Source organism: Rhinolophus sinicus, linkage group LG03 (assembly GCF_036562045.2).
Source record: "Rhinolophus sinicus isolate RSC01 linkage group LG03, ASM3656204v1, whole genome shotgun sequence".
NCBI lineage: Eukaryota > Metazoa > Chordata > Mammalia > Chiroptera > Rhinolophidae > Rhinolophus > Rhinolophus sinicus.
Window position 1 is genome coordinate 52953678 of NC_133753.1, and position 19574 is coordinate 52973251.

Below are 19574 nucleotides of genomic sequence, written 5' to 3' on the forward strand. Positions count from 1 at the left end.
TTCTAATATATCATGTTTCTGTTCTAAACAGTGTAGTAGTTTTGTCTCAATGTCTGGTGTACATAATGTTTATATTGGAAATTATCCAGTCCGTGAGCTTGATATATATGTGGAAACTTGTAGCCCTGCTGCTTGATCTGGATACACTTATTTCAAAGTGCAGGGTTGGATTGTAGTTGCAAAACTTTGTATCACCAGTGTCTCTTATTGCAAGTTTCTTGAATGCTGTTGAAAGCAGCGGTACTGTATACCCTGAGGATGAAACAAGCGAACTAAACCTGAGTTCGTCTCCGGAGAATGGTGATCAGCTATCAGTGAAAATTGTGGTGAATGACTCGAAGATGATGTGTTTTTTCACTTTGTCAAAGGGATCGAATTATACTGAAATAACACTATGCTGTATAGTTCTGTGTTCTGTTGCTCTCTAAACTGGTCTCTCCTCCTTTTGCAGGAGCTATTGTGACAATCTTGGTTACCATCCACTAAGTGCTGCTGACTTTGGAAAGATCATGAAGAATGTCTTTCCAAACATGAAGGCACGTCGTCTGGGCACGAGAGGCAAATCTAAATATCCTTTACCAGAATGTTTTTTAGTAGTTTCCTTAAGTTCTCATTTACCACAGAATGTCTGCTGTTGTAGTTCAACCGGCAACTATATTTAGAAATAAATTTAAATCATTAAATCATTAATCATAAACAACTCAAAAGTACTTAGTAGAATAATTACAAACGTCATTTTCCCAGCTGCTTAACAGACTGCAAGAGAAATTACAAATAGTGGTTCTTAGGATTGTGATAGATTTCATTACTCTGTTACTGTAATGTGTACTTAATGTTCTGATCTCGTTTTTTTTTTTAACACTAAGAATTACTGAGGTCTGCCACAGTACAGCAATTGTAAATTATCAATAAAAGTGGAGAAAGATGTTAGCTTATCTTCTTTCCTTCCTCTAATGTAGAAACATAAGGATCTCCTTGGCAGAATACACAACACTCAAAACAGTTTCTTGTGGAACTTCTACCGGAAGATTAATGTTCTCTAAAATATTTTTCAGCCAACCATTTAAAGTCTGTATTAAAATTAAAGCCAGGGTATGGAAAAGGTCCCTCTTGTGATAGAGAAATACTTCAGAGCAAACAGGAGTAAGGAAATGAAAATTAAGAATTTATTAAAGTTCTTCCTGTTTTTGGAAGAAGATTGTAACATGAAGGGTCTCTGTGTCATATTGGAAATACTTCATTTCTCTCTGCTTAGCTGTTGGCCTTTTTCACAGTGTAAAAATTCACTTCTATGGAGGAAAGGAGAGAACGGGAAAGGTGGAAGGCTGCTTTTCTAAAATGCTTCCAGGTGTTCTTTAACCACTTGTTACATGAACTGTCCTTGTTTCCTGAGTACAAACAGAAATGTCTTAATGTGTCTTTGGCATGTTACAGGCGATAATCCTGTGTGTTTCAGTGGAAAAAGAGAAATGAAAAGGTTAAAGCCCTTGTGACACTCTTAAGAGTTGTTTTTGTCCCAGTGCCCTGGGCTAAAGTTTCCCTTCTCTGTGCCAGGTTTCCATCTGGATATTCCTTTCCTTCTGACCTGTTACTGGTGGCTGGCACAGCTTATTAAAAACATTTATTCATTAAATTTATAACAGATGAGAATAATTTTGTTTCATTTAAGACAGTAACATTCTAGTAACAGTAACAAAGACTATTCTAGTTTCAAAAGAGTAAAAATCCTGAGTTCATAATATTAAGGTTTCTTTTACTGAGAAACTCAGAAAGTAGTTGTTATTTCATGCTGATTTTATTTTCATTTCGTATATGGTTACGTCTCAGGTGCTAATTATATAAGCAGTTCATTTAATTTAGAATACTTGAGACCTTAACTGTTTATTACATATTGCTACAGTGGACTAAGGAAAAAAGCTTTTGTTCATATGCCAACACTGCCCAATCTTGACTTTCACAAAACTGGAGATGGGGTAAGAATTCTGCCTTTTCTTTTTAGTAAGTTAAAATGTACCTTAATATCAACCTTGAAATGCATACTGCATGGTCTCATTTAGATAAAACCAGGGACCAGGACGTCTGCCTTTTACAAAATAAATGAGACAAAAAAATTCAACCGTGGCTGAAAAATGTTAGCGTACATGACTTACATCAACATGATTCCTGAAATTAGGGGGAACAAATACAGGTCTAATCTTACTGATACGTAAATACATCCATAATATATGTTGACAATATATATTGTCAGGAGGAAAGGTTAAGTTGTAGAATAGTATGCATATTATAAATGTTTTCAGAAGAGAAAGGCTAGTGACATAGTTTGTTTTATTGATGTCAGAAGAGGCTTTAGAAAGATTCAAAAGATCTCTTAGTATTTACATATTGGTTGACAACCATTTAAGTGTTATATTCACAGTGCTACTGATGGCTGTGTACTGGGGGGTGTAAGCATAGGCCTTTCATTTGCAAGGCACCAGTAGGCTTGCCAGCGGATCACTTCACGATACTTTGACCTAACAGAATTAGATTATGTCTTCTAATTAAGAATACATACCTTGAATGTACTTTGGTTTAATTTCTCTGAACTTTCTTTTACAAGTTAACTGTTTCATTTTCTTTTATTTAGTTGGAAGGAGCTGAACCTTCTGGGCAGTTTCAAAATATTGACGAAGAAGTTATCTCTTCTGCCTGCCGTCTTGTGTGTGAGTGGGCCCAGAAAGTGTTGAGCCAGCCATTTGACACGGTCTTGGAATTAGCCCGCTTCCTTGTAAAAAGTCATTACATAGGCACCAAGTCCATGGCAGCTCTAACTGTGATGGCAGCCGCACCGCCAGGTACAGAATGGTTGGAAACAAGCTGACTGCAACAGGGATGTTACTCTATTTGAGTTGGTAGCAAAGAAGAGTTAAGCATTTGTCTTTTTAATATTTGTATGTATGAGTTCACGCGTAACTTCACTTAACACTAAATTCATATGGATTTATTGAGCCAACAAAAATAGTACTAATAACAGTCCTTTCCTTTTAAAGCTTAGAGCTATACTTACGTATATTGCTCTGCTGAAATATGAAACTTTGAAGATTTCCCAGTTGATATCAATCTTTCCATTGATTTAAAATTGGAAGAATATGTGTGTATGTACTTTTAAGTATATGTGTGTGTCTAAATTAATAAATTAAACATTAGATAAGATTAAATTTTAAAATTACTTGGCTGGACTCCTCTCCCAGAAACTAACGGTAACAAATAAAATGATCTTTGGACCATGTGAGAGGTACCTTAGTCTCACAAAAAAATAAGTTGTCTGATGAAAATTCCTAACTGGGCAGTCGTGGTGGGTACATAGTCATATCCCAGGCCTGTAACTTCTTTAGTGACAGGTTTTAAGCCAGCCCTGTTGTTCTAGTGCATCTAGTTTAACACACCTTTGAAATGCCGGAAGTGATACCCCTGGAAGGGGGGGTACTAACCCTCTTGTTAGAGAGCACATAGTCTTGTTAACTGTCCTGCAGTCCAGTCCCTGACTTGCTTTCTCCAATCTCCTTTGCATCCCCTCCTTAATTTCAAATGCAAAAAAGAAGCTGCAAAACTTACTCTCTGGAGCATTTGAGATCATGCTCCCTTGCATATGTCATCAGTTTGGCTCAAATAAACTCTTATAAAAATTTAAAAACAAACAAACAAAAAAACTTCTATGAAACATTACTATAAAATAGCAAGAGTGATTTTTAATATGCAAGTGAGTATTTTCAAATGGGAATCTTTGAAATGGCAGTTTTAGGAATTGCAAGTATTGTTGGGATAAATTACTTCCTCCTAAATTAAAGCTATGTAAAAGTATCTGTTTGATGTAAGTTTTTAAATGTCTCATTTAGGTCATACCTTATAAACCTAAAAGAGTGAATAAATTGTGTTATTACTATAGGAAATTATAATTTCTATGAAAAAATGTATTAATGTGAAACTTGTTTTCCAGAGATGATTCCTCCGAATGTTCCATGTAAATATTTTTATATCTACAATAGATTTATCTCAGCCAGAATTATAGTCTCTTAAATAACGTCACTTTTTTACTTAATCATTTTAATAATGAATCATGTTTCTTTTAGTTTGTACTCATCAGAAGCCTTAAGTTTTTTGTGGTGTGTGTGTTTGTAATTATTTTGTCCTTTCATTTTATGGTCAATTTGGGACCCACTTCAGCAAAATAATTTCTTACAGGAGTCAAGATGTAAATTGTCTGACTTACATCTGTCTGCTTGTACACGAGTAGGACAGTGCTAGGACAGCCTTATCTAGCTAGATAGCTTGCATATGTCACCTCACTTATTCGCCCAGCAGTCCTGTGAGGTAGGTGAAATTTAATCCCATTTTACAGATCAGGAAACAGACTTGGGGAGGTTAAGTCATTTGTCCATGGGCAGAAACGTCGAGGGGCCAGGATTTGAAATTGGATTTATTTACCTCAGAAGCCCAGGTTAACTCCATTACACCATACTGTCTTCTTATCTTCAGGCAAAAGGAGGTTTTAAAACATAGGGGCCCTTCAGCATTTTTGCGTACTGTTTCTCCTACCCTGCTGACACCTAGAAGAGCACTTGAACAAGTTGAGGACTGAGGAGGCATCATGGGAAAAGAAACATCTCTATCTTTCTTGTTTCCCACACTGTTCACAAAGTCTGACTGAAAGAAACGTGAAATGAATTGAATGAACTTTGAAAGCATACGTGTAAAGAAAAGTGTGTTTTTAAACCAAAATAGGAAATATTATGTATATAAACATGTTTTCCCAGTATGAGAATGGTCAGCCTGGGAAGCTGACAGCGACAATTGTATCATCACTCAAGACATTTTTAGAATCTCTCTTGAAATTTTGTTCTCAGCCATTGCCACTTTTTTTTTTTTAATACCTTTGGTAGTGATTAATCTTCCTTTGAAGGTGAATTTGGTTTTTAATAAATCTAGTCTCCATATTGAGAACAGGTTGTGTTACAAATGTTCTTTTCTAAGTCAGCTGCTTGGAACTCATCCCTGTCCAGAAACCCTGGCAAGAGGGATAAGACAGCTTTGAGTCTTTGGCAGAGGCTCTGAGGGGTGCAGGTGCCCAGAAGCCAGAGCTGAGGCTGGGGGCCAAGAGGGAGACTGCAATTCAAGCTGGATTTAAAGAGAAAAAATAGTACTTAGGGGATAGAAGAGAGGTCAAAAGATGAGTGACTAGGGAGGAGTGAGTATGTGAGAGTTTAGTTATTTCTTTCTCTCCTTCCTGTCTCCCCACTCCAAGTTTTTGCTGTTAACGAACATTGAAATGTAGCAATTGTACTGACGAAAGGAATAGCAGGGTGCCAGCCACAGCTTACTTTCTGACGATCTTCCTACAACATCTTACATGGGAAATGAGCTTTTGAAAAAATTAATTATACTATATAATCAATATTTCTTGTATTAAAATTTATCTCTTGCTTATCGTATCATTCCTTTTTCTCGTTGTTGATCTTACTAACTGATGTAAAAAGTTTTCTCAGTGACACTATTTAAAAATATCTTAACCTCTGTCTTATTAAGAAACTGCTGAACTTCTCATAGATCATACTGGAATACTTATATAGTAGTACCTGTTTTCATGAATTTCTGGTAGAATTAAATTAAAGCCTTCCCCATACAATTTTTTTCTAAGGTATGGATGGTTTCAGCAAATATTTATTGAGTGCCCCTTGTGGGCTAAATAGTAAAATCAAGTTCTAATTAGAGAAGGAGGGAGGGAAATTTCTGGCATCTGATAAAATGTAATACATTCAGCATAACTACTACTACTCTTCAAAATCTTCATCTGTTATTGTGCATTTAACTGAAACTGTCTCCTGAGTGGAACCATATTTTAAGGTGTCATGTAAAACTATATTGACACATGTTTATAAATTGGAAATTTAATCCTTATGCTTTCTTTATAAAGAAATTGTGAGGTAACATTTGCTGGTTTGGGTCACTTTGTCCAGTAGATGGCTACATATTCAAAGAAATATAGTTGTACCTGCCTTCTATAAAAGAGGGTATTTATTTTAGCTCTCCTTCCTGTTTATTTTCAGGAATTAAAGGAATTACCCAGCCTTCTGCTTTTATACCTACAGCTGAAAGTAATTCCTTTCAGCCTCAAATGAAGACTTTGCCATCTCCTATTGATGCTAAACAGCAATTGCAACGGAAAATTCAGAAGAAGCAGCAAGAACAGAAATTACAGTCCCCTTTGCCAGGAGAATCCACAGCAAAAAAATCAGAAGGCACTACAACCAATGGAGTGACTAATCTTTCTAATGGAAATCCTGCAATCCTTTCTCCTCAACCTATTGGTATCGTTGTGGCAGCTGTCCCTAGTCCTATTCCGGTAATATCATTAAATTGTGTTTGGTCTTACTGGGATGGTGGGAAATCTATCAATTAATTAAAACTGGCACATGAGAAGAAGGCAAGTAAAAGTGTAGATTCAGTTATAAACTGATTTTGTGACCACACATAGATTCAGCTTCAGTTGGTCGTCTTTTATTCGGGATATACTTTGTTGATTCCAAAGTGAGCTATAAAATAAGTGAAAATGCAAAAATCCAAGATACATCAAATATGCATATAATCAGAGGTTTATGTAAGAGATGAATCATTTTCAGAGGTGTTTGATCTCTAGCTAAGCCAAGATGACGCAATGACAAACAGTTTTTGTTTAATATTTTTTTCTTTTTAACATTCAGATGGAGCGAGATTGTAATGTGTATAGACGATGCTTTAATATAGACCTAGTTCTGTGGCTTGCTGGACATAGGACCTTGGGCAAGTCCCTTAGCTACTCCGACTCTTGTCCTTATCGACAAATAGAAGTTACAGCCTTCTCCTTCCTGTCTCAACACAGCTGAGGTTATGATGAAAGGAGCTTTTAAATGAGAGTGCAGCGTGCTAAAACAAGATGGCATTTTTGTTTTTATAGATGCTATTATTAAGGAGCTATTTCACCTTGTTTTTCTTATCATCATCAGTATCATGTCATTAATACACGGACTTCCTGGTAACCACATTTGCACTCTTCCCCGTAGAGCAAACTTGGAGAGACAGTAGTTTTGTCTGAGACCTTGCCCACAGTGGCTTAGTTCCTAACGCACAAGGTAGACACTTACACAACCATCTCCCTGGGAGTGAGTCACCTTCCTGGCACACTCGGGTAGATACCTTTATAGTCGCATGTTTCTTCAAGATTTTATCTCCTCTTCCTATAACCTCCTTAAAAATCATTGTTTTGGCAAGTGTTCATCATTTTAATGTTCTTCTTACCTATTACTGTGTTTTGTAACTATATTGCACTATGTTGCATTTATTATAATATTGATGCGTCTGATTATATAGAACCTAGTCTAGAAGAACTCTCATCTAACATAGGAACTGTCTTATTTTTCCTTTTAAGCATTACATTTCTTAAATGCCTTAATACTATACATATACAGGAATTAACAGTTTGTATCCTAGACTCGTCAAATCTGATTTTCTTGTTTTCCACTTTTTAACAGGTCCAGCGGACCAGGCAGTTGGTAACTTCACCAAGTCCAATGAGTTCTTCTGATGGCAAAGTTCTTCCCCTCAATGTACAGGTGGTCACTCAGCACATGCAGTCTGTGAAACAGGCACCAAAGACTCCTCAGAACGTTCCAGCCAGTCCTGGTGGGGATCGTTCTGCCCGGCACCGCTACCCTCAGATCTTACCTAAACCAGCCAACACCAGTGCACTCACCATCCGCTCTCCCACTACTGTCCTCTTTACTAGCAGCCCCATTAAAACCGCTGTTGTACCCACTTCACACATGAGTTCTCTAAATGTGGTGAAAATGACAGCAATATCCCTCACACCCAGCAATAGTAGTGCCCCTCTTAAACCTTCTGCCTCAGTAAACAGTGCTACAGGAACAACAGAAGAGTCGCGGACCTTCCCACAGATCAAGAATGGTTCTGTTGTTTCACTTCAGTCTCCTGGCTCCAAAGCCAGCGGTGCTGGGGGACCGTCTGCTGTGGAAGTCAAAATGGAACCGGAAGTGTCGTCAGATGAGAATCCTGTACAGTGCCAAGAGAACTCTGATGGGACTAAAGCCCCCAAAACACCGAGTGCCCTTTCGGGACAGAAAGGTAATGCAGATGGAGTAGTGCAAAAACCTTCAAATGAAGGTGTCACTGAAATAAAAACAACTAAGGTCTGTGACCAGAGGACCAAATGTAAAAGTCGCTGTAATGAAAATCTACCAGGCACTTCAGCAGGCAATAATCCAAGCACTCTCACTCTCTCAGTTGCCACTCAGAACTTAACATTCACCAGCATCAGCTCACCATCTAATGGTGACTCAATAAATAAAGACCCTAAATCATGCACTAGAAGTCCAAGAAAGCGACTGTCATCTGCATTGCAAGAGTCCCAGGTGCCTCCTGTAAAGAAACCAATTGTGGAGCAGCCTTCTGCAGTTACCATACAAGGTCAGAAGCCAGGCAGTGTTAAGAAGGACCAAAAGGTTCCACATTCAGGGAAAACAGAAAGTTCAACAGCCGGTGCTCAGCTTCCTAGCAAGGTATCAGTAAATGTCAATTCACACACAGTGGCAAACCGACCCTTGAATTCTTCTGCTCTTATTAGCAGTGATTCAGCTTCAGAACAGCAAACACCATCGTCATCTCCAGATATAAAAGTAAAACTTGAAGGGAGTGTCTTTCTCTTAGACAGTGATTCAAAAACAGATGGCAGCTTTAATCCAAATGAATGGCAACAGGTCACTAAGGATTCTGAGTTTGTATCCGCCGGCTGTGAACAACAGCAAGATATCAGTGTTATGACAATTCCTGAGCACTCTGATATCAGTGACTTAGAGAAATCTGTTTGGGAATTAGAAGGAATGCCGCAGGACACCTATACCCAGCAGCTACACAGCCAGATACAAGAATCTTCTTTGAATCAAATACAAGCACAGTCTTCAGATCAGTTACCTCTACAGTCCGAACTGAAGGAGTTTGAGCCTTCTGTCTCCCAAACAAATGAAAGCTACTTTCCTTTTGATGATGAACTCACACAAGATAGCATTGTGGAAGAGCTGGTGCTTATGGAGCAGCAAATGTCAATGAACAATTCTCATTCTTATGGTAACTGTTTGGGAATGACCCTTCAGAATCAGTCAGTAACTCCAGGCGCTCCAATGTCATCTCACGCCTCCAGCACCCACTTCTATCATCCAATCCATAGCAATGGCACTCCAATCCACACACCCACACCCACACCCACTCCTACCCCAACCCCAACCCCAACCCCAACCTCGGAAATGATTGCTGGGTCTCAGAGTCTGTCCCGGGAGAGCCCTTGCTCCAGGCTAGCCCAGACCACACCTGTGGATAGTGCTTTAGGAAGTAGCCGACATACGCCCATTGGTACCCCGCATTCTAACTGCAGCAGTAGTGTCCCTCCCAGCCCTGTTGAATGCAGGAATCCATTTGCATTTACCCCAATAAGCTCCAGTATGGCATATCATGATGCCAGCATTGTCTCAAGTAGTCCTGTGAAACCGATGCAGAGGCCCATGGCCACACACCCTGACAAAACTAAGCTTGAATGGATGAATAATGGGTATAGTGGGGTTGGGAATTCATCAGTGTCTGGCCATGGCATTCTCCCAAGCTATCAGGAACTCGTGGAAGACCGTTTCCGGAAACCTCATGCGTTTGCTGTGCCTGGGCAGTCTTACCAGTCTCAATCCAGACACCATGACACTCATTTTGGTCGTTTGACTCCTGTCTCTCCTGTGCAGCATCAAGGTGCCACTGTAAATAACACCAACAAACAGGAGGGTTTTGCAGTCCCCGCCCCCCTCGATAATAAAGGAAATAATTCATCTGCCAGCAGCAACTTCAGATGCCGAAGTGTGAGCCCCGCTGTCCATCGCCAACGTAATCTTAGTGGAAGTACCCTCTATCCAGTATCCAATATCCCCCGATCTAATGTGACCCCCTTCGGAAGCCCAGTGACCCCAGAAGTTCATGTTTTCACAAACGTTCACACAGACGCATGTGCCAACAACATCGCTCAGAGAAGTCAGTCAGTCCCATTGACAGTCATGATGCAGACAGCCTTCCCGAATGCTCTTCAGAAGCAGACAAACAGTAAGAAAATAACCAATGTTTTGTTGAGTAAACTAGATTCTGACAATGATGACGCAATGAGAGGTTTGGGCATGAACAACCTACCGTCCAATTACACCGCTCGGATGAATCTCACTCAGATTTTGGAAACTTCCACTGTTTTTCCTAGTGCCAATCAAAATATGATCGATTCCAGCACTTCTGTTTATGAATTCCAAACACCATCTTACCTCACCAAAAGTAATAGCACCGATCGGATCAGTTTTTCTCCTGGAGATAATCAAGCACAATCAGAAATTGAAGAGCAACAATTAGATTTCAATAGCACTGTTAAAGACCTGTTGAGTGGAGACGGCTTGCAAACCAACCAGCAGCTGGTGGGTCAGGTAGCCTCTGACCTCACTACTAGTGCATCTGATTTCTCTAGCGATATCAGGTTGTCTTCTGAGCTCTCAGGCAGCATCAATGATTTGAACACTTTAGACCCAAATCTACTGTTTGATCCAGGTCGTCATCAGGGACAAGATGATGAAGCTACACTGGAAGAATTAAAGAATGACCCATTGTTTCAACAAATTTGCAGTGAATCCATGAGCTCTATGACTTCATCAGGTTTTGAATGGATAGAAAGCAAGGACCATCCTACTGTTGAAATGTTGGGTTAAATTGTGTTTTATAATATGTAGCACACTGTATCTAAAGACATATGTATTGTATTTGTCTTAATGGAAGTGCCTCCCGCAGCAGAAACACTCACTATTAATTGTGACATTTTAAAAGAGTTTGCTGCAGAAGTGGTTTCTTCTTCAATAGGAAATGGTTAGACTCGCCTCAGTTCTTAAAAAGTTTCTGAAGACAGTAGGCTGTAGAAGAACAAGTGTTAGGTTTTAAGTTTTTATAATGTTCCCTGTTTTAATCACATTGTTTGCTAGTAAGCAATTGACTAACCAGCTTTGACAAGAGCAGTCTAGATCTTTGTTTTGTATAAGTTCATTTTAATTCATTGGTTGATCTACACAGAATTTAGAGGAAACCATTGATTTTAGGTATAGGCTTTTTTGTTGTTGGCATTATCTTTTAGATATGAAATCATAGCTAAGGGGAATTGTAGACAAGAAGGTCTTCCTTGAAACAGGGATAATATTCAGGTTATTACAAGTATTTAGGCTTGAAGCATAGAGCTACTGTAGAACGAAAAATCTCTGTAGGACTTTCTGGGACTTCAGTACCATTTGCACCTGCAATGAAGGGCTTCAATAGGGAGAAAATAACGGAATATTAACTATTAATTTAAGGAAAGCAAAAGCTGCATTAAAATTTTTAAAAGGAAAAACTAGTAGCCATTTATATTTATGATCTTGCATTAGTCTTATTTTAAAATGTTGATTTTAATATGGAGCCAACACACACAAAACACATGCACACAGTATAAATAACTCCAAACGTAATTTACCAGAATAAATACAAGCATGTTAGAAAACATTTTATATTTTACTATTTGGTAACTGAGATAGGGGAATTTAGAAAGAAAAGCATTTTCTTAATTTCATCACAATGGCTGCATGCACATATTAAAAGTCTACTTAAGATTTATTTTGAAGTTTTTTTTACTTATAATATTCTTAAGTCCTCAATTTAGTGACTGACTCCTTCACTCCTCCTGAATCTGGTAGTACAGTTTGATCGTGGGACCTCTCTGAAAAACAAGCAGGAAGAAGATTAAAAAAAGCTGAACAAAAACCATTTCACCACCTGAGGTCTGAAGCCACAAATCTTTATATCTCTGCTAAAACAAAGGGGGATATCAATAGTACTTGAAGAAGAGGAGCATTTTATTACATGCTTAATTTATTTATTGTGATAACCACAATTGCAAAATAAGCACTCAGGATTTGTTTTAAAATGTTTCTCTCTGTGGCTCCCATTTTGTTCTATGAATAATTATTTATGAATTTCATGTTGACACAAATCTTCTCACTAGTTTACAGCTCCATTTAAGCATTTTCAAGATTATTTTCAGATAGATTTAAAAATTGCCATTAAGTTTTTAAAGCTAACATTAAACCATTTCTATACTACATTGAACCTAGCTAAGCTTTCCTTTACCTCAATTAGTAAGCCAATCAGAAGACTACAGTCAATGAATATTTAACAGTTGTGATGAAGGGATTAATTTAATAAGGTTTTATTCAATAAATTTGCAAGGTAGGGTATTAACATATTTTGATAACTAAATGGTGCTAGGGTTGGCTGAGAGGTTTATATATTGATATGTCCTAGTTATTGGCATTTGTGTGTGTTTGCTGTTATCTTGATTTAATCTGTTAGATATTTTTTTCTTAATGCTAGTTATTTCTTCACTGTACATTGAGACACAGCACTACTGCACACCAAAGTATGCAATACCCAAAGGAAACTGTGTGATTTATTTTAATAAATGATGGGAGCCTTTCTATATGAGATACTCTGAAAGGGAGATTTTGAGGCCATTCTAATCCCTTGTTTACATTATTAGCTTCCTACTAATAAAAAAATAATGGAAATCTTTTTTGATAAAAATACCAAGACTGGAGGATTTTTAACCCCCTGTACAGTATTGCAGCAAACACTTTAAATTTGGTTGAATTCGTCCAGCAAACTTTCTGGGGTTCATATATTGCACTAAATTTGTTGAACCTGTGGTAGGCACATCTCTTAGGATAAATGCAACAATACAGTCCACAGATTAAACTTTTTAAATGTGTTTCATTATGAAAAGACAAAATGTCATCAAAGTGACAGATAAAATTGTCTTATGTAGCAATGTGCATTGATCTCAATGAGATATTTCTATTTCTTATTCTCTTACATGAGAATATTACAGCAGGAAGAATTAAGTTTAGTTTGCTTCACCATGTTAATACATGATCACAAAATGTGCATGAGTGTTATTGACTTATCTTGTACAGTACTAGGTATTCCTGTAACCACTTTTTTTTTCTTGGCTGTATTGAAACTGGTTCAGTGTTAACCAGGCAAGCATAGTTATTCACAAGTTATTTACTTTTTTATGTTTACTAATTCTGCTTAGTTATTGTTGAATATGTTCTTTTCTCAGATTATTTTCATTGTTTTGATGTTTAAAACATTTTGCATACTGTTTATCATGATAGGACTTCATGAAGTAAATAATTTTGCATATAATTGCAATAAGCACTGACTTTTGAACTGAAAAAGAAGGAAAGTGTTTTGTGCAGTGCATCTGAGGTTCATATAATAGTCTTGTACTATAATGTGCTTAACTACATCATAAATGAAAAAAACAAGCCCTGTTTCATGTTTTCATTTAGTGCAAAAAAGTCAGATTTCCCAGTGTTTTGTTGTCTGTTGTACCTGCTGAAACTACAGTAGTTGAATATTGCAGTAGCATTTCAGTTCTCTTTTTTTATTGAAAGTGCTCAAAAATTGTTTTTTTAAATGTTTTCAAGAACAATTAAAAACATTTTATATTAAACTGACTGGATCGTAAGGTGATTTATGGGATCTATTTTATATAGGCAGCGTGCCATTTTATAAACAGACCTGATACCCTTCTTTGAGCTCATGAAATTCAGGGAAATGGGTGAAAATCAGTACAAGGCAGAACAGTGCTGCTAATCTGCTCTCTGCTGTTCATCCAGAAGGACACACAGATTTTACTCATCAGATCTCTGCTGTTCACTTAGGATTTGTTGCCAATGAATGGTACATGGCATAGAGCTTTCACGATGTCCAAAAAAGCCATCATTTCTTTTGCTCATTCACATAATGTTTGCTTTACAATGTTAGCCTATGGAGATAATATATATTTTGGAGCTTTGAAAAGAAAGACAATAGAAAAAAATGGAGAAAAATTTAAAGCACAACTGTATCCAAAAGCAATATAGGTGAACCAGAAATACAAACTGGTAAGTTTATTGAACTTGTAAATCTGAACCTGAGTTGTAGGTTTGGAAGCAGGAAAAAGCCAGAAATTTCAATTCCTACAGAGTAATGAAACCAGAGTCTGAGAAGGAGTCTCCTCACTTTTTTTTTAAAAAAACGTGCTATGGTTTTGTTTTGTTTTTTAATTTGTTTAACTCTGAATGGCACGCTACTGTGTGAAAAAGTGGTAATAGTTCTGTATTTGTCTGGGTTTAGAGACACTTCAGCCCCCACCATCTGCATCTTAGGTTAAATTTTAAATGTTAAGATGTCTTCAGACCTCAATACAATAGAAGTGTTAGTTCCATTCAGACACTGTCCCACTTCAAATAACACGGGAGCATGCAGCCAGCGTCACCCGACCGGTGGGCCTACCCCATCGCTTCAGGGTTTGGGGGGAACTCATGCATTATGCTCCAGGAGGAACACTAGGCAGTGGCCCAGCTTAAAACCTGGTCTCCCATTCCCAGGTCTTGTTCCAGCACCTCCAAGATGCTCTTTGTTCTCCAACCACCATGGAGGCTCATGGAAGCCGTGTGGGAGCCTGAGGAGTCATTGGCAGTCAGTGTGCCGTCCCCACAGTCAAGGTGAGGTCACCCTCAGGATAAAAGCAGTCTTTCTCTCAGTGGCTCTTGGTTATCGTACCCTTGGGGACTGGTCAGGCATCTAATGAGCCACACCAGGCTGGGAGAGTGGTGGTTAATGGGGGGGGCCACTGTTTGAGGATGGGCTACGAGTACTTGTGGTCAAAGTTACAACAGCCTGAATATCCCCTCGCACTGCTGCTTTGCCCAGTTTCCCCCAGCAGATTCTGGACCATCCCATTACAAGACTTAAGAGCACCAACTCTGAAGTGCTGCCAGCACTCTTCATTCTGGTCCTCTTGGAAGGCTCCTCGACCCTTAGCTCATTAAAGCATGACATGTGGGCATCGCGCCTCCAAGTATCAGGTGGTGAAGAAGACGATGATGGGTCGTGAACATCATCTGGCGAGCTTTGGATGCCGTGTCTCGGCCGTGCAAATGCCACCACTCCCCTGAGGCCAGAAACGTCCTACGTCGAAAATTCCAGCCAACCTTACTCCTGCCCAAGTTGAGGAAGAAGGAGAACAGGTAGATAGGCGCAGCTCTGCCCAGGAAGATGGTAACGAAAGCTCCAAGGATGAAAACGGATCTAAAAACGTGCTTCTCATAGGTAAACAGTGCCAGGCCCAGGTAGAAGGTGAAGTTCTCTGCCAGGAAGTGTAGCACCTCAAAGAGCTGCTTTCGACTTACTTCCAGTACACCTACCACAATCTGTCAGTGGAGTCAATATTCCTACAACAATCTGGCAGTCTACAGATCAATTACCTGTACAGCCCGAGCGGGTGGCTCTCCCCAGCCGCCTTCTCAGTGGCGAGCTCCTCCGTGGCTCTTCTGTCCCCGAGAGGCTGAGGCCGAGATACCAGCCCCTGACCTGGCTGCTGCCAGGACCGCCCGCCCCAGCTCCGTGGCCCCAGGGCCCCCAGCGCCTCCTGCACACGGAGGCCAGCCCACGCTGTGGGTGGTTTCTCGCAGCGCTGTGGACCTCCGCGGCTGCGGAAAGTCCTCACTCTTGAAACAGACGCAGCCACAACCAGTGCCTCGGACAATAATATTGTAGCCAGGTCCCGAGTTAAACAACCTACTTGTCTGTGTGCATAGATCTGGGATAGGCCTACTATCACCACAGGACTGGAGCCCCGAGTGTGGACAGCTGGTGGAAGCAGTTATAAAGGAAAGAAGAGAGTAGAGACTAGGAAGGGAGGAGGTGAGGAACAGGAAGACCCACACGAGACGAGCCTCAAACCAAAGTTCTAAAGTACTTGTAAATAAAACCAGTCCTAAGAACGACAATCAGTAATCACTCAGGATGAAAACAATGAACTATCTTGTTACTTTAAAATAAGTATTAGAATTCTCAGTAACCAAAGGAAAAGAAAATTTAATTAAGAGCAGGTGAACAAAGTAAGAACCAGTGGATATAATGAACCAGTAAGCAAATCTGGGAAAAAATATTGTGTAATACATGAGATGCTTTTCGCTGCAAGTCAGAGAAAACCTAGCACTGGCTATAAGGACACTTATTTTTAGCTTAAGCATTTTGGAGAGAGCAGGATTCATGCAATGGCTCAATGTTATCAAGAACCAGATTCTGTTTTTCTGTTCCATCATCCTCAACTTTGCTTTCCTGTGTCTATTGCCTCATGGTCACAAAATAGCTGCCACAGCTCCAAATATTGTATCTTCATACATCCCAGACAAAGTGGTAAGGGCAGCTCTCAGCCTTTTATCAGAGAGAAAACAATTCCAGAATCTCCCATTAGGCACTCCTGCCCCACCCTCCATCTGCCATTTAGTCTCATTGGACAAAACAAGGTCAGTCTCACGCTAAAGCCAATTAGCTTAGATTCTTTATTCATCTTTTATACTGTGTTTCCCCAAAAATAAGACCTAGCCAGACCATCAGCTCTAATGCATCTTTTGGAACAAAAATTAACATAAGACCTGGTCTTATTTTACTATAATATAAGACCAGGTCTTTATAATATAATAATAATATAGTCTTATATTAATAATATAGAATATAATATAGACTAATAATAATATAATAATAATTATATTAATATATTTATATTAATAATAATATAGTCATATTAATTTTTGCTCTAAAAGACACATTAGAGCTGATTGTCCAGCTAGGTCTTATTTTCAGGGAAACAGGGTAGCTAGGGGGAGGGCCCATTTTCTGGAGCCTGTGGTCATCCACCTAAAATGAGTTCCATAACCTAGGAAAGATACGAGAGACTTAAAATCTTGTGCCCGCCTTTGATGGGCTCATAGTCTTGTAAAGAGCTAATTATACATTCTTTAAAAGGTACCAATTATATGTATACCTCTATATAGTAGAAAACAGGTAAGAATTCACACTGAGGAGCCAAGAACAGGCAAAAAATGATTCTTAGTAAGGACTGCATTTAGAAGTAGACTGTTTACTACTGTAAACTGTTAACTGATATACTGCCTTCCCTCTCTGAGTTGAAAAATCAGGTATTATTGTTATGGATGCAAATTGCCTCAGCACTTGTTACCATAATAGAAGACCAAAATTTTTGTTCTGTTAAATCTGTAAAGCAGAGGTTGCTTTTGATATGTGTTGCGATAAATGATTTTTTTAGTTAGAATTACAAATTTGTGGATAGGCTTATTTTTCAAAAATATTTCATCTGAAAGTTTAAAAAATTATGACCAGCCTGGAACTATGATCTGCTTATATGTGTGGAAAAGAAAAAACAAAAATACCTATAGTTTTCAAAATAGATTTTATTTCTAAGTACCGAATTTTGAAGAGAAGGGAAAGTAATTTTATAAATAAAATGTATCATGAGAATGGTATTGCTACGATATGTAGAATATTTCCTTGCACTAGACACTTAAATAATTTGCATATTCTCATTTCCTCATTGTAGACAATTCTGAAAGAATATTATTTTTCAAGTGAGAAAATTTTAGCTCAGAGATTAACTGGTAGGGTTAAATGAAGGTAACAGGAAGAGCTGTGATTAATTTGGTTCCAAAGCATAGTTCTTTACCATCAAACTATCTACTGTAGTTTGATTTAGTGGCTTCTTTGGAATTTCCATTCTGGTTTAAAAACTATTACTAAGTTTGATTGTTGTGGGGACTTTATTTCTCTTTAACCTCCAATCCTTATATCCCTTATGCTTCCTTTTCATTTATGTTGCTTTTGGATTTTACGTGTATTTTGTAACTTTCCTGTAATTTTTTTAGTTCTTTTCCTTCTATACCCCCCATGAAAATACATGCCCTAACGTATTGGAAGTCATGGAAGAAATAAGATTTAAATACAAAATTTTGTTTTACACACAACTTTTCAAGCACATTTTTTAGATGTATACTTAATCATATTTTTAAACCAGTTTTAAAATTTCATTAGAAAATAAAAACTAGGCTGTTTGTTGAACAAATAGTAAAGTGCCTAAAATATGTCAGTCTCTATGCCAGGTGCTAGGAAGACAACTGCAATTTTGAAATTTTGCAACATAATGAGGAAGATGCACAACGGAGAGTATTGCAGGATACAGTGAGGTCACTATAGCAGACTACTGTTGGCCACTAGTAGCGTTCTCCTAGTCATCTGCACGAAAGACTACATTTCCCAGCTTCCCTCAGTTAAGTGGAGCCACTTACCAAATACTCAACCAAAAGTAGGTAATCAAAAGGTTTGTGTGCAACTTTCAGTGTTCTTGCCCTCCTACCTCCCTGCTGGCTGGAACGCACATGTGATGACTTAGAACCCTAGTAGCTCTCTTGGACTTGGAGGTAAAGTCACATGCTGAAGATGATGGAGTAACAACACAGAAGGAGCCTGAGGCCCTGATGGCTATGAAGGAAGCTGCCCTGCTAGTCCCTACTGCTTACCTCTGGATGTGTTTTACATGAGAAAAATTTCTTTCTGGTTTAAGTCATAATTACTTTGACTTTTTTGTCACTCAATGCAAATCTAAATTCTAACTCAATGTTGCTTCCAGGAGGTTTTAAGCAGTTGTGGGGAATGTTAGATTAGTAGGAGGCTCGCTAAACCATCATGGATTCCCTATCATGGCAAACTGCATCTCTTTTTCACTGGAATTGGTAAATCAGGAGAGGAGTCTTAGAAAGAATACCCTCAGTTTAGCATAGCATTTGACTATTGTTTCATAGCTGTCCCCAAAAAATAGGTTAGGATAAAATTAGGTGGATTATAAGCTGTTTAAACAACTAAAGAGAATTAATGAATCAAATGGAAAGGCAATATAGGCTTTCTAATTATTGGTGTCGGACCTGGGTTGAAGTCTCAGTTCTGCCAATTACAACCATGACTCCTGGGCAAGTTATTTGAATACCAGTAATGACATCCATCTGGAGAGCGTTTTCTAGTGGTGGGCCACATGGTTCCAGCCCATTCATTATTTTTGCCAACATCTTGAATGAAGACAAAAGAATTGGCTGTGGCAAATATTGTGGATTGGCTTGCTCAGTTTCATTCCAGCCTCTTCCCGATATGCAGATCCTGGGAAGCCAAAAACTACATTTTCTAGACTCCCTCACAGCTTAGGTTCTGGATATGAATTACATTCCGTCTATTAGATGCATTCTTGAAAGGTTTGGAGGATGAAAATGAAGAAGGAGCTCTCCTCCTCCTCCTTTTTCTTGCAAGCAAGGTCATAGTTTTTCAGCAGCAGTGTTCTGGAGTCCGTACTTGAGGGTCTTAGGTTTCAAGGGTCCGTGTTCCAGTGCCAAGTCACCGGTTCTGTGAATGGCAATACAGTCCAGTGGTGGTGGTGATGGTAGCAGCAGCAGCAGCAACTTCCCTGTCTGGCTTCCTGACCTCTAGTGATTCCAGGTATGAACTCATTTCCAGGTATGAAGTCATTTCTAGATGCACAGTCTGAAGCTCGTTCTTCCATT

The 19574-nt window shown here is 38.7% G+C and overlaps 1 protein-coding gene across 3 annotated transcripts in view; it reads left to right on the top strand.

The window, feature by feature from the left end:
- Window positions 1-13640, top strand: part of RFX7 (regulatory factor X7) — a 99014-nt gene extending 85374 nt beyond the window's left edge. For all 3 annotated transcript variants that reach the window (XM_074327710.1, XM_019732267.2, XM_019732266.2), the window contains exons 6-10: window positions 452-568; window positions 1889-1973; window positions 2627-2834; window positions 6084-6379; window positions 7545-13640. In XM_074327710.1, coding sequence (XP_074183811.1) covers window positions 452-568; window positions 1889-1973; window positions 2627-2834; window positions 6084-6379; window positions 7545-10808 — 3970 coding nt within the window. In that variant the 3' untranslated portion in view covers window positions 10809-13640. The remainder of the gene's footprint in view (window positions 1-451; window positions 569-1888; window positions 1974-2626; window positions 2835-6083; window positions 6380-7544) is intronic.
- Window positions 13641-19574: the final 5934 nt, after the last annotated feature.